At 38.0% G+C, this 14,477-nt stretch overlaps 1 protein-coding gene across 1 annotated transcript; it reads left to right on the top strand.

The window, feature by feature from the left end:
• The first annotated feature begins 1,027 nt into the window (after positions 1-1,027).
• Positions 1,028-14,477, top strand: LOC127754699 (putative disease resistance protein RGA1). Its single transcript, XM_052280269.1, has 3 exons — positions 1,028-1,935; positions 3,202-4,398; positions 11,550-14,477. The coding sequence occupies exons 1-3, from the start codon at positions 1,636-1,638 to the stop codon at positions 14,475-14,477; spliced, it is 4,425 nt and encodes a 1,474-aa protein (XP_052136229.1). The 5' UTR covers positions 1,028-1,635.

The following is a 14,477-nucleotide window of genomic DNA, read 5'->3' as shown; positions in this document are numbered from 1 at the left end:
ATTAAACAATACATACTTACTCCATCCTAGTTTGATTATCACCTAAGACAAAATAATCATCTAACAAATTGTCTCTTTATATATTTGTGTGAAGAGTAAATGTGCATCGTGGAATATCTTGCATGCTTACAACCAACCAAGATTAATTTCTATTGATTTAATCTATGCAACATTAAAGTGCGAATTAATTTCTATTGTACATGAAGTGACGTGACACCTTAATCGATGAGGATTAATTTCAGTATAATGGAGTTTTGGTATTCTTGATCTTGGTGCTCTTTGCTAAGGGAATTACTCCCTTTATCCTAGCTTGATCATCACCTAAGTTTTTTTTAGGTCTTTCTAAAATGATCACCCTCTAACAAGTGTCTCTTTATTCATTTGTGTAAAGAATAAATGAGAATCATTGAATATGTTGCATGCAACCAACCAAGATTAATTCCTATTACGGTAAGTTTTATAATAGATATGGTGGTCACCTCCAATTTTATCCATATCATCCATCATAAAATTAAAACTAACTTACATAAATGCTTTGCATTTAATATACTAGTTCCAATACACTTACCACCAATCAACCTCTCTCATTTTCTTTTGTTTTTGAAGTTTGTGTGGAAGTTGCCCCTTGCATGAGGGGTGGCTCCTCCTCTCTCTTTTCTTTTCTCCTCCACATTACTCCCTTTATCCCATAATATAAGGGGCTGTTTGGTTCAATACTTCAACTTGCCACACCACACTTTAGGCTGCCACACCTTCTTAGCCTTGTGTTTGGTTCATTGCCATAGTTATGGTAAGCCACACTTTCTTACCATCTTACCACACATGTCATAGGCTCAATTCTTTGCCTAACTTTACCATAAGTGTGGCTTGCAATTTGTAGGCCATAAAAAAGTGTGGCTTTGCCACACTTGCCTAACAATGCCTAAAGTGAGTTATGGCAATGTTAGTTAAGAACCAAACAGCCCCTAAGACATGTTTAAACTTAGCATGGTCTCCAAAACTAATCTTTAACTTATAATTTCTCATATAATATAAGGTTTGTAGTAACAAAATTATAACCATATGAAAGTAAATTTAAATCTCAATCTAATGATATAATTTTTAACAAATAAAATTCATTTCATATTATACTAAGTGCTGGTCAAATGTTTTAAAGGTTGAATCTTAAAATGCGTATCCGCCTTATATTATGAGATGGAGAAAGTATCATTTAAGCACACATGACATTTTGGAGTTTGTGCTTAAAACCTTTTTGTACTTAATTACCCTTAGGATATTTCAGTAACTCAGTTCTTCCATTACTTCATCTCTCTAACCCGCAATATTTTGTGCGACCTCTGCCTATAGTGTTATTTGAATAGTAGCGTGAGCAGTGCAATAGTTGCTGAGCTGTAACGGTAAGAACCAGCGCGGAAACAGACTCTGTGAGACTGCCTCCCGTATTATTTATATTAGTGCATCGAGATTAACATCACTACACGCAGTTGAGTTGGCTCTCTACGAACTGGCTAGTGTGGTGGCATACTATCTTGCACCGTACCTCTCCCAATACAGACACACAAACCAAAAACCACCTAGCATCTCCCGATCGATTTGCTGTAACCTGTAAGAGAGCGAGCAGATCAAGAGCTAGCCATGGCGGAAGTCGGGGGTATGCTTGCCGCCGCTGTCCTGAATTTCGTTGGGCAGCAGATCTCTTCCGTGATTGCAGGCCAGATCACTCTGCAGTGGGACTTCAACGACGACCTGAAGAAAATGAAATCGACGCTGGAGTCTGTGGCGGCAGTGCTCGAGGACGCCGAGAAGCAGTCCATCAAGGAGGCGTCGGTGCGGCTGTGGCTGAAACGGCTCAAAAGTGCCGCGTTCGCCATCTCCGACATGATTGATGAATTTGAAGCTGACACACAAGGGATTCAACCACCGGCCAAAAAAATGGTATGTGTGCGCACTTGCTTGCTATTGCACTGGATTTATTTGAGAATCATTATATACTAGCAATATGCACTTGTACTGCTTTGCAACGGAAAGAGAAAATACGAGAGAATGGGTCGATCGATAGATGATTGAGTGGCACAGATGAAGACTACGACATGTCAAACCCTAGCCAAAGAGAACAAAAGAAAAGGAGAGGACTACGATATAAAGATACAGACATATATATTATTGTTATATTTATGCCCCCTCGCTGCCTTCACCACCGCCATCGCAACAGGGGATCTGGCCTCTCATGCCAGAGAGATGACTGGATCCCGCCGGAGAGGCACCGGATCTGGACCTAGCTAGGGTAGGCAGATCCGGTTGTCCCCCTCGCTACTTTCACCGTTGCCATCGGCGCCGCTCGTTGGGAGGAGAGTCAAGCTTAGGAGTGATGTCCCCCAGGTCGCCTCAGATCTGTAGAAAACAAGGGAAAAAGAGGAAAGGTAGAAGGGGAAATGAAGAGAGAGAGTGAGGAAATGGGAGGGAGGAGGGAGGCGCCACTGTCGCCGGCCACCACCGTAGGGAGCGGCGAGGTAGGCGAGACGTGCTGAGTTTTAGAATTTTGATAGAACACAATTGTTGAGTTTTAGATTTTTGGATTGGATTTGGATAGGAAATTCAAAGGAATTTTATAAGCAGCTATGGAAGGGTGTTCGAATTCCGAGATTTATTTCCATAAGAAAATTGAAAATTGGATTAGAATTTTATGGGTCACAAGGTGGGATTTACTAGAGATGTTTTTGGCACTAGAAATTGTTCGTAAAACCAACATTTTTGAAAATAGGATTTTATTTAAACAGTTTTCAATTACTAAACAAGAGTAGGGGTGTTACACAAACTTAACGAATCCATTTATTGTTTGTCATAGGAAGAACTGCATTAATTATTTCTTTTAGAATCACTGAGTTGCGAAAGATATAAAACTGTACACTGTTTGGAAATGTAAATGGTACCAGCAGCATAAAACAAACTTTCAGATAATTATATATATTCTTATGTATTTTCAGTGACATCTTCATAAGAAAATTGTATGTGAAGCTCTGGAAACTGTTCTATTGTCCAAGACAAAATTTGTTAGGAGCTGAGGAGCATAAAATGGGTAGACGTAAATTTGTAATGGAAAATGCACTTATATTTTTTTTCTTAAAATATATGACAATATTAACAATTTTATATTTTAAAGTAGCATTTTGTTGACTTTGGAAATAAATTCATGTTTTGCAGTCGTCCATCAAAAAGGTTCTCTTGCAGTTAGCAACCATGATCCCATGTCTCACAGTTGGTCCCAGGATAATTCTCGCTAATAAAATGAAGGCAATGAGGGGAGAACTGAAGGTGATCACAGATGAACACACCAGTTTCACATTGAAGGTAGCTCCTACCGCCAATGGGGTCAACATTCCAGATGAACGGGAAACATCATCCACGGTAGATAAAACACTCATCATAGGGAGAGATGAAGATAAACAAATAATAATGGACTCTTTATCTAAGAGCATGACAAATGATTTTACAGTCCTTCCTATATATGGCATTGGAGGCATAGGTAAGACAACTTTGGCAAAACTGGTTTTCAATGACACCCAATTTAAAGACTACTCTCGGGTATGGGTCTACGTGTCACAAATATTTGACTTGAATAAAATTGGCAACTCTATAATATCACAACTAACAGAAGAGGAGAGCCAGTTGAGTCGAAAGCAGATGGTATGTAATCGCCTTGAAAAGCTACTTGCTGGAAAGAAGACTCTAATAGTTCTAGATGACCTGTGGGAGAATAATGGATCTCAATTGGATAATTTGACGGGTATGCTAAAGGCTGGTGAAGGCAGTAAGGTGGTTGTTGTAGTAACCACACGTAATGGGGACATTGCAAAGAAATTTCATACCATTCAACCACACAAATTAGCACACTTAACAGATGACATGTGTTGGACTATAATAAAGCAAAAGAGTGCCTTTGAATCTAGAGAAGATGATAAAGAAAAGTTGCAGAAGATAGGAAGGGACATTGCAAAGAAGTGTGGAGGTGTTGCCTTAGCAGCTGAATCACTTGGATATATGTTGCAATCAATGACATGTGATGAATGGGAGTCGGTGAAAGACAATGACATCTGGAATATTATATCTTCTTCACACTTACCAGATCAGAATGTGCTTGCATCCTTGATGTTAACCTATAGCAGTATGCCTTCATATTTGAAATTATGTTTTGCCTATTGTGCAATCTTTCCGAAAGGTCACAAGATAGTTAAAGATGATCTGATTTACCAATGGGTTTCTTTGGGTTTCATTGGGAACCAAACATGTTGTTCACAGTCCCCAAAACAAAAAAACATATTCTCAACTAGGCAGCTCAGCGAGAGGTACATCAAGCAGCTCTTGGGGTTGTCCTTCCTCCAACACACAAAATCATCCTCGGTGAGTACATCGTGCAATTATATTATTATCATCAAACTTAGAGTTAATTTCATAAAACTATATATATATATATATATATATATATATATATATATATATATATATATATATATATATATATATATATATATATATATATATATATATATATATATATATATATATATATATATCTCTGTGTGTGTGTGTGTGTGTGTGTTTTGACGAAACTATCACAAAACTATAAATTTGACACTAGAATTAATTATTACAGTACTCGATATTTAATGCAGAGGATGGCAAAATTACATATTTTAGAGTTTAGATATATTCATTATTGTTCAATTGGTGTTATAAACGTTATAATTTTTGTGATATATTTGGTTCAAAATATGTAGTTTCACATTAAATCTACAGTTTTGTTATAAGTTCAATTCTAAATATATATGTAGTTTTTGTGATGCACCGCCATAAATACATCATCGTATCTGTTGTTTTACCAAATTTACTCTCAAACTTTGTAAGTAAAGTGACATAATGGATGCATTGTAGCCATTTTCAAATGTTTCACCATATTTTAAGGCAATATTTTTGGTCATTACATATTTGATTTTTGATGTAATTTGCCTGTAAATGAAAGTCGTTGTACACACCACAAAATAAAAAGGGTACAATTAGAACTATGAAATTAGGAAATGTACTTTTACCTTCTTAATCTCAAGAACACATGAGAATTCGAATTATACGGGATTACGAATTTCTAATACACTGGTTCTAACAATTTGTTAAAAACCCATTTTAGTAAAAACTTAGTTCCTAAAATTGGCATCTCGTGTGTCATCTCAGAAGATATGCCATGGACCTCAATTTTATCTTCATCTTCTACCCAAAATTCCGAAGCCGCCTAATTCAAAAATTTAAATTATAGTTTTCAAATAATTATTTTCTCAATTCAAGTTGAAAATCAGTTGTATGACATTCTAAATTCAGTTTAAATGTTAAAATACAGTATCAAACCTCGTTCCTATTATTATTAAACACAACATTTGAATTCAAAATCGTTAAAAAGAACTCCCTAAAACCAAATAGGTCCTAGGATCGACCTAAGACCCCTAGAGACTAACACGATACACGGACTAGTGGGCCTAAAGACGGTGACGCAGCACTCAGATAGATTCTGGACACTCTCTTGTTTTGTTAATTCCTGTTGACTTAGAAGAAATTTTGACGTGAAACTAGTCCTATTGGAAAGGCGGTCACGTTAGCTTTTCATACATATGTAGAAAGTTGAAAATAGAGTCCTAGGCGACGATTTGAGTGTGGGCTGCTCCTAGATAATGAGAGTGGCTCGAACTTAATATGAATTGGACACCTATAGTACTACTTGCATCGGTGAAGGGGACTCCGGCGAGAGGGACAGTTGTGCTTGTTGTCGATCAATGGAGGTGGGCGGGTGTGTGATTTGTTGCTGCTGCGAGAACATGGGAGAAAAGAGGCGAGGCCCATGGATTTCTTTGATATGGCAGCTATATCTGGCGCCCCCGGCGTGTTCGCTGCCATGTTGGCCATGGGTGGCGCAGGACACACTGCCGTCCTCATGCGCAGCCTCCGGTGCGGGTGGTTCTGCAGCAGTGGCCTACATGCACTGTTCCACCGCTTGCCGCATTTCAAAAGGTGTTAGGCAATTCTCGTCCTGTGCTACGACCTCGCGTCGGCTGGGCCATTCCTCTTTTCCCACACCAACACCGGCGTAAGACTTCTGCCTCCGTCATGTGCGCGCTACCACGTGCGCCGGGTTGGACTGCTTGGTGTTAGTGGGGGAAGTGTGTCCTTCGATAGCATGACCCGTGTTGCGGCGGCGGCGGCTGTGGGCATCATGCATGTGCTCAACAACAAGTGTGAGTTAGAGAGTGCCTCCGTTTCCATCACTGCTCGTCTTGCTCAGAGGGACGACAGAGGTGTCAAGAGAAGGAGAGGAAAGGGGCATGACGGACATTTCACGGGCTTTTGGTAGAAAATATTGAAACATTGGTAAGAGTGGCATTCAAAGAGGGGTACTCCCTCCGTTTTATATTATAAATTGCTTTGACATTTTTAAATCAAAATTTTGAAAATTTGAACAAATTTATAGAAAAAATATAGCAACATTTATAATACCAAATTAGTTTTATTAAATCTAACATTGAATATATCTTGATAGTTTCTTTGTTTATGGTAGAAATATTGCTATATTTTTTATAAGCTAAAAAAATTGACTTAAAAAATCAAATGAAACGGAGATGGAGTTAGTACATTCTTAGAATGGCAAATAATTAAATATCGCTGAAAATAGTATAGCCAGAAATGTAATAGTTTTTTTTTTAGAGAAGACAATGTAATAGGTATTAGAACTTAAAGATATTGAAAATGGAAACTATCGGAAAGGAACTGTGCCAGTATCATTCGAAAACATACAATTCATTTCAATAGTAAATTATATTATGAATACATGACATGTATATTTCAGAAATAGTAAATTGTAGAGTGTAATGTAAGGAGTAAGATATATAAAAGGAACATGAAAAAAAATTATAAAGGAATAGTTATGGTCACATCCCAGATCCCACAAGCTTTGTATATAGATTCGATAGGCTCTATATAGGGAAGGTTTTAGAATTACGGTTTCTTCTTGAATCTGTATCTCTAGCTGTAGGGTTTGTTTAGGGAGCTTTGGGCATTGCGGTTTTTTTTCTAGAATCTCAAGCTATAATAGCCCATCTAACGGGACCAATTACAGTCGTTTCGTGTAAAATAGTTAACCCGGAAGTGATAAGTATGAATGGATAAAACTAATAAGTTGGTTTCACTATTGCTCAAATAGCAAGATGATACTGATCAAAAGCATATAGCACTCATGGGCCATGTCCTAATCCTATATATCTATACAAGTGATCCCAACTTAGTGTAGTTATTACCAATTTCCTGTCCAGTGGTTGATCCACGTCATCAAATTCATTCACACCCGTTCGATCTGATTTTGATGGTTCTCCATGTTGCCTGCATCATGTTGATCGATAGCCATTTGATCAGTTTTCAATGGTCCTGCAAGTTGCCTCGATGGGTCCACAGCCCACGTCGACCGGTGTAAAAAGCCCAACAACCCAAAACTTCCCGGACGCTAGGAATAAGTCTATATTTGCCTCCCTTAATTCTTGCTCCCAGTTGATTCGCATCAATCAACCACAAAACTATGTCACACTAGCTACCCAAACAATTTAGTTAATTTACCTAGATTTAGAAAAATCCTTTTCATATTCTCACCAACAGACTTTTTTATTACCTGCTTGTTAGAATCTCAAGATCCCTAAACAGGCTGTAGGCCCAGAAGCCCAACAGGCCCGAACGCCAGCCTTTCCGATCCCCACTTCCCCTCCCCCTCCCCCTCCCATTCTCGAATGAGCAGAACCACACGGAGACTGGCTGCATCGGTCAGTGGTGTCATCCTCGGCATGGCTGGAGGGCTGCGACTCGCGGGGACGCTGCCAAGCTTGGCCTGGCCATGGCTGCTGTGACGAGTTGTGGCCTAGCTTTGAGTGGCAGCTGGTGGAGCGCGATAAGATCAAGGCTGCGGCAAGCTTGCCCCTATCGGCGAGGTCAAAGGTTTGCTTCCAGTAAGATTTTTCCGATATTCCGGAAGACAAATGGTAGGAAAAAAAAAAAAAACCTCCCTCCCGTTTCCACATTTCCGTTCTTTACTCCGTTTTTGAACAATTCATAATTCAGATACTTGAGTGGTACCTATAATAAAAAGGAATAGCAGTTATTATATCTAACAGTGATACCTAGAGTAAAATGAGGTATTCTCACTAGACTTAACCTTCATATAGTACATTGTTTCTTTAGTTGTTTACATTGAGGGCGGGGTTTGTTTTTAGACAATTTTACCCCAAGTATCCTCCCACTCTCCACATATCCCCTCATTTAATGAGGGTATCATAGTTAGGGATAAAAACAGATTGGAAACAGACGGAAACTAGCTATACCATATTTGTTTTTATTTTTTTTCTGAATCGAAATCTGAATAAAAAACTCCAGATACAAAAATGAAATCGAATATTATCAAATACAGATACGGAGCGAATACGAAACTGAACAAATATGGCTACGAATATTTACCGGAATGTAAAACCCCTCAAATTGAGATTCCTCAATTAAGAAAGAGATACCGCTTGTTATTTTTTTAAAAAAATAATAGGTCAACATTTCCAAATTTTGTATGGTCAATTTTGTTGGCAGTTTCATAATAACCGTGTGTTAAAATCAATTTTCCATGGCCATTCCCTTAAGAGATCCACATATAAATATGATTATCCACGTTCTAGTCTCTTGATCAATCCTAAAACTTCTTCCTTTATGCATAACTTACTTACTATCTCACTTATCAAGTTCTTATTGTCTAAATTGAAGATGCTATTCATTCTATTTCACCTCTCTAAAACTTAGAATGTTTGTTTTATGCTTTAAATATTTCAAATAAAAATGTTATAAACTACTACATCCGTCCCAAAATATTAGAAGTTTTAAAGTTGGACATGGTTATTAAGAAAGTATGTAGAATTAAATGGGGAGAGGTTGTGATTGGTTGAGAAGTGGAGATAGGTGAAAAAAATGAATGGTGGAGGGATGTGATTGGTTGGGAAGAGAATGTTGGTGGAGAAGTTGTTATATTTTGGGATAAATCCTGAGTGTTAAAAGTTGTAAAGTCTTGACGTAGAACAATCTAGAAACGTGTATTTGTTATAGGACAATCCACTTTAGTGACGATTCGCTAAAAACACTATGACCATTACTTCAATATTTCATGAGAGGAAATTTAGAACGTATGTCTTTACCCCATGCTAGGTTATATGCACTTATATTTTCGTCCCAAATTGCAAAGATCAAATCATTTCAAAGAAAATTCATAGAATGAAAATCTCTAGAAGAAAAAAAATAAAAATAGACATGAAATAAATTTAAAATTGAACAAATGTTGCTAGATTTAAAACCCATACTTAATAGGAAAAAAACATTTTACGAGGGTGGTTAGAATGAAAAAATACATAAAATTTTAAAATACAATCAAACAAAAAAAGTGATATTATTGGACTTCTTTTGGGGTTGTAAGATATCCTTTTGGGGAGTTAAAATACCCTAAATTTTCTCATAGGAACCACCTCTATTGTTTTGACACAATATTTTCTCATCAATTCAAAACCGCATGATCTCAAGTAATTATATTTTAGAATTTATATGTTGCAAGAATAATTTAAAAAAATAACCGGCATTCAAAGCACACAAAATAAGTTTAATTTCAGTTTAGAATATAATAAAAAATATTTTAGTAAAAAGTCACCCGCACATAAATATTCATAATAAAATTTCACTCATATTATATAATAAGGTACCTGCACATGTGCGCGGGCTACCTTTCTAGTTATTATAATTCTCCAGTCTTATCTAGTCAAAAGATAGAAAGTAACCAATCATGATAGCGTAGGAGTGGCCAATGTAGATTCCAAAGTTCAGGGACATTCTTGAGACAAAGTCACTATTGTAAAATAAACTCATTTCAAACATAAAATCATTATTCTAGTAATTAAAATTTTGAAAAGATTAATTGTATTTGAATATGAAATATATTCCTTTTGAAATAAAGTAAGTGTAAATTTACCCCTTCATTACTTGCGTCGTTGATTCACATAGCCAAATATGAAAAACAAATATACAATAGTTGTTTATGTATAATTTCCAGGTAAAATTTTATATCTATCATGTTTGTGAAAAAAATATTCCTTTTGCTTTCATCTAAAAAACATTACCGCGCTATTTCTCAGACCGTACACTTTACCCCCTCAATCTAAACATGAGATATTCTCACCTTTCTTAACACCTATGCGGCAGTCCATGAAACAAAGGGAAAAAAGATTTAAATATTTCTATCTATCCCTCAATCTAAATCAGATTGGTTTTTATCTAGGGTCAATAGCCAACAAGGTCCCTAAAGTTTTGCTCTGTGAACAATTTAGTCCTTGACATTTCAATTTGTCCAAACATGTATTTGAAATCTATTATTTGGCTTAACGTAGTCCTTGTACCCAACGAAAATGCCATATGGGCATGCCATGTTATCCTCATATGCAAGGACAAAAATCAAATGACCATTCTACCATTCTATATACCATATTAAAGAAAGAAAGAAAAATATAAGGGTAGAATGGTCATTTGGGCCTAATGACTGCATTACGTCAAGGACTTATTTTGACAAATTAAAATATTAGGGACTAAACTGACCCCGGAGAAGAACTTCAGCGGTCATATTATTAACTATTCACCCTTTTATCTACATGGCTCGTGAAAATCTAACCAGCAAAGAAAATAATTTGTGAGCCCTCCTATCAAAATCCAATGGAGTCGCAGCATATTGGCAGCTCTGAGCTTGATCATTGGCAAGAGGATATATTGGATTTTGACAGGAGGGCTCACAAATTATTTTCTTTGCTGGTTAGACTTTAAGCAACCCTGAACAAGCAGCTTGACAAATGTACTCCATTGGGTCATAAATATATGTTATTTGACTTTTTTTGGCTCTTGGGGATGTGGCTCTGACCAAAATGGTCTATTATAAATCTAATAAATTTATAAGGGGAAATTTGCAAATTTGCCACCGGTTTTTTTATATTTTATAACAATGACATTCGAATGATGACTCTGTTGGCATTTTTTTAAAATTTTCTAGTGGCAAGTTTGTAATAACGATTCAAAACGATGGTAAATTTGCAATTGCCCCGTCAACGGTACAAATTACTTTTCAAGACAAATATATGCATACCATTTTTTTTAAAAAAACTAAGTATTTTAAAATTTCTTGGTGGTCAAAATTTCAAAAGTTGGTCTATAAAAGTCAAATAACATATTTTTGTGACTAGAGGGAGTACATTTCTCATCTCGCACTGTGAATGTCATGTGACTTGTCCATACTTTTCTTCAAGACACTCTCGTTTTTCAGTTTCCGAAAAAAAAGATGAACTGTTTTCATATTCTGAATGATTCATCAATACTTTTTTTCACATAAATGTAAAAACTTGATTATTAGTGTAATTTTAAGATTTGTCTAGTATACTACATAACACTGATAGGTGTATTTGTTGCAGACTGCTGGGGTGCATCATGAAAATGTTACATTCTTCACCATGCATGACCTGGTGCATGATCTTGCAAGTTGGGTTTTGGCCGATGAAATTCTGGTTTCCAGCAAAAAAAACAACAATGGTGAAAGCAGCTACCGATATGCATTGCTCGAAGACAGCAGCAAACCATTGAACTCATTCATGAAATATCCTAACAAGATAAAAGCACTGTGTTTTGTCGACTGTGCCAAAACTGGACTTCATTATGATGCATGTTCAGGTGCAAAGTGCCTGCGTGTCTTGGATTTAAGCGAGTGCTTTGTACAGAAGTTGCCAGATTCTATCGGTCAATTAAGGCAGCTGAGATATCTTAGTGCTCCTGGGATCCAAGATACAACGATTCCTGATTGTATAACTAAACTCTCAAAATTAATATATCTCAATCTCCATGGATCTGCTCGACTCTGTTCACTACCAGAGTCGATTGGAGAAATGGACAATCTGATGCACCTCGATTTATCAGGTTGTTCAGGAATACAAAGAGTGCCACAATCATTTGGGAAGCTAAAATTGTCGTATTTGGATTTGTTAAATTGCTCCAGCCTTAAGGGTGTATCAGAATTCTTGGGGAACCTCACCAAACTGCAACATTTGAACTTATCATACTGCCAATATGTTGAGCAACTAGGGAATTTGGGTAGCCTGACAGAACTGCAGTATTTCCACTTTTCAAGCACATGTTTGCCAGGGGTGTCGGAAACAGATGTTTTGGGTGCCTTCACCAAACTCGAATATTTGAACCTATCAACAAAATTCGACGATACTGAAATCAGAAGGCTCCCTGAAGCTATGGGCAGCTTCATTAAACTCAAATATTTAAACTTATCTGGATGGAGAAAACTGGAAGAATTGCCAATATCATGGGGGAATCTTCCAAATTTGATACATCTTGATTTATCAAAATGTCATAGGATTAATGGTGTCCCTGAAGCCTTGAGTAGCCTTACAAAACTTCAATATTTGAATTTATCATGGTGCAGCTGCGGTTGCTTTAAAAACCAATCGCCGCTTATAGGGCTCGAGGAAGCGGTAGCCAAGCTCACACAACTTCAGAATTTGTATTTATCACGATGCCTGGATACTCTCGTATATGGAGAATTTGAAGTGGGGGTGGTTATTTGTCGAAATTTCCTTGCATCTGTCTGTTCCCTTTCCAATCTGGAGGAGCTGGACTTATCTGATAATTACTCTATTGAAACTCTTCCTGAAAGTATTGGTGACCTGAGGAAGCTGCATACACTTAACCTTAGGAGATGCTATTCTCTATCTCAACTTCCAAAAGTTCTGCGTGAGAATGATAATCTGAAGCATCTAAACGTTTCTGAATGTTATGATCTGGACATGTCCACAGTGCCCAAGTTCAACAGTAGTTTAATCTTGTTACCACAATTTGCAGTCCAAGCTCTGGATGGTGGATCCGGCAGCAATCTGGTTCTGCTTCAGAATGTAAATAGTGCTACTGAGCTGGAGATAAGTAAATTGGAAAATGTGGTCACTGTGGAAGAGGCACAGAGAGTAAGATTGAAGGAGAAAGAAATGATCTCAGAACTGATGCTCAACTGGACAAGAGATGCAAGGAGAATTGTGGAGGATCAGGACTTGCTGGGAGAGCTAGAACCACCAAGAATGTTGGCGTGTTTTAAGCTACAAGGTTACAACAGTGTAGCCTTTCCGGAATGGCTGATGAACATTGCTCCACATCATTTCCCTGTGCTTAGCAGGATTGATCTGGTGGAATTGCCCAAGTGCACATGCCTTCCACCGCTCGGCCAGCTGCCACTACTGGAATATCTGTCACTTGATGGAATGAATGGCATTACCAAGATTGACGGGGAGTTTTGTGGTGGAACAGGAGCATTTCCCTTGCTGGAAAATCTTTGGATGTCCAATATGGAAAGCCTGGAGGAGTGGCAGACGATGTACTCCTGTAGTGAGGGTGAAGGTGTGAGCGAGTTCATGTTCCCTATGCTGAAGAATTTGATAATACGTCACTGCCCCAAGTTGAGCCTCAAACCTTTGCCCCCTAATAAAGTTGTTGACTTGGAGATCGAGAGCAGCGACAATGTAATATCATCATGGCCGATGGGAGCCTGTGCTTCAACTTCCAGTTTTGTTTCAGTAAAAACCATGGTCGTCAAATCATGCAAGTTGCCATTGCAGCAGTGGAGGGTGCTTCATCAGCTGGCTCCCCACAGCGATTTAACCATCGAGTCATGCGGTGATCTGGGCAGCAGCTCACCGGAGATTGCTCAAGCCCTATCCTCACTCAAAGAACTCACACTGAAAGGAAATGACGACATGCAAGAACTGAATTGGATGGGCGAGCTAACATGTCTTGAATCTTTAATAATAAGTACTAGGTGCCTGGAGCTGAAGGCATCGCGTGGGGTCATGAGGCAACTCACTTCTTTATTCTCGCTGACTCTGCGTGAATGTGAAAGTATCTTATCTCTACCTGAGTGGTTGGGCGAGCTCCCATGTCTAGAATATTTGGATATAATAAATACTAGGTGCCCGCAGCTGAAGGCATCGCGGGGGGTCATGAAGAAACTCACTTCGTTAACCTCGCTGACTCTACATGAATGTGAAAGAATCGTATCTCTACCTGAGTGTTTGGGTGACCTCCCCTCTCTCGAGACGCTACATGTGGAATGCTGCGAAAGCATTTTGGCGCTGCCTGAAAGCTTGGGCGAGCTCACCTCTCTCAAGGAACTTCATATTGTTTTCTGTAACGGTATCAAGTCTTTGCCCGACAACATACACAAACTGACCAATTTAAAAATTCTACAAGTTGAGGAGTGCCATGAACTGAAGAAATGGTGTGAATCGGAGGAAAACAAGACCAAGTTCTCTAATGTGCTTAACGAGCGTGTTTACAGCTATGTCAATTAA

Source organism: Oryza glaberrima, chromosome 11 (genome assembly GCF_000147395.1).
Source record: "Oryza glaberrima chromosome 11, OglaRS2, whole genome shotgun sequence".
Classification (NCBI taxonomy): Eukaryota; Viridiplantae; Streptophyta; class Magnoliopsida; order Poales; family Poaceae; genus Oryza; species Oryza glaberrima.
The sequence above is the reverse complement of the archived record's forward strand: the minus strand, read 5'-3'. Positions and strand labels throughout refer to the sequence as shown.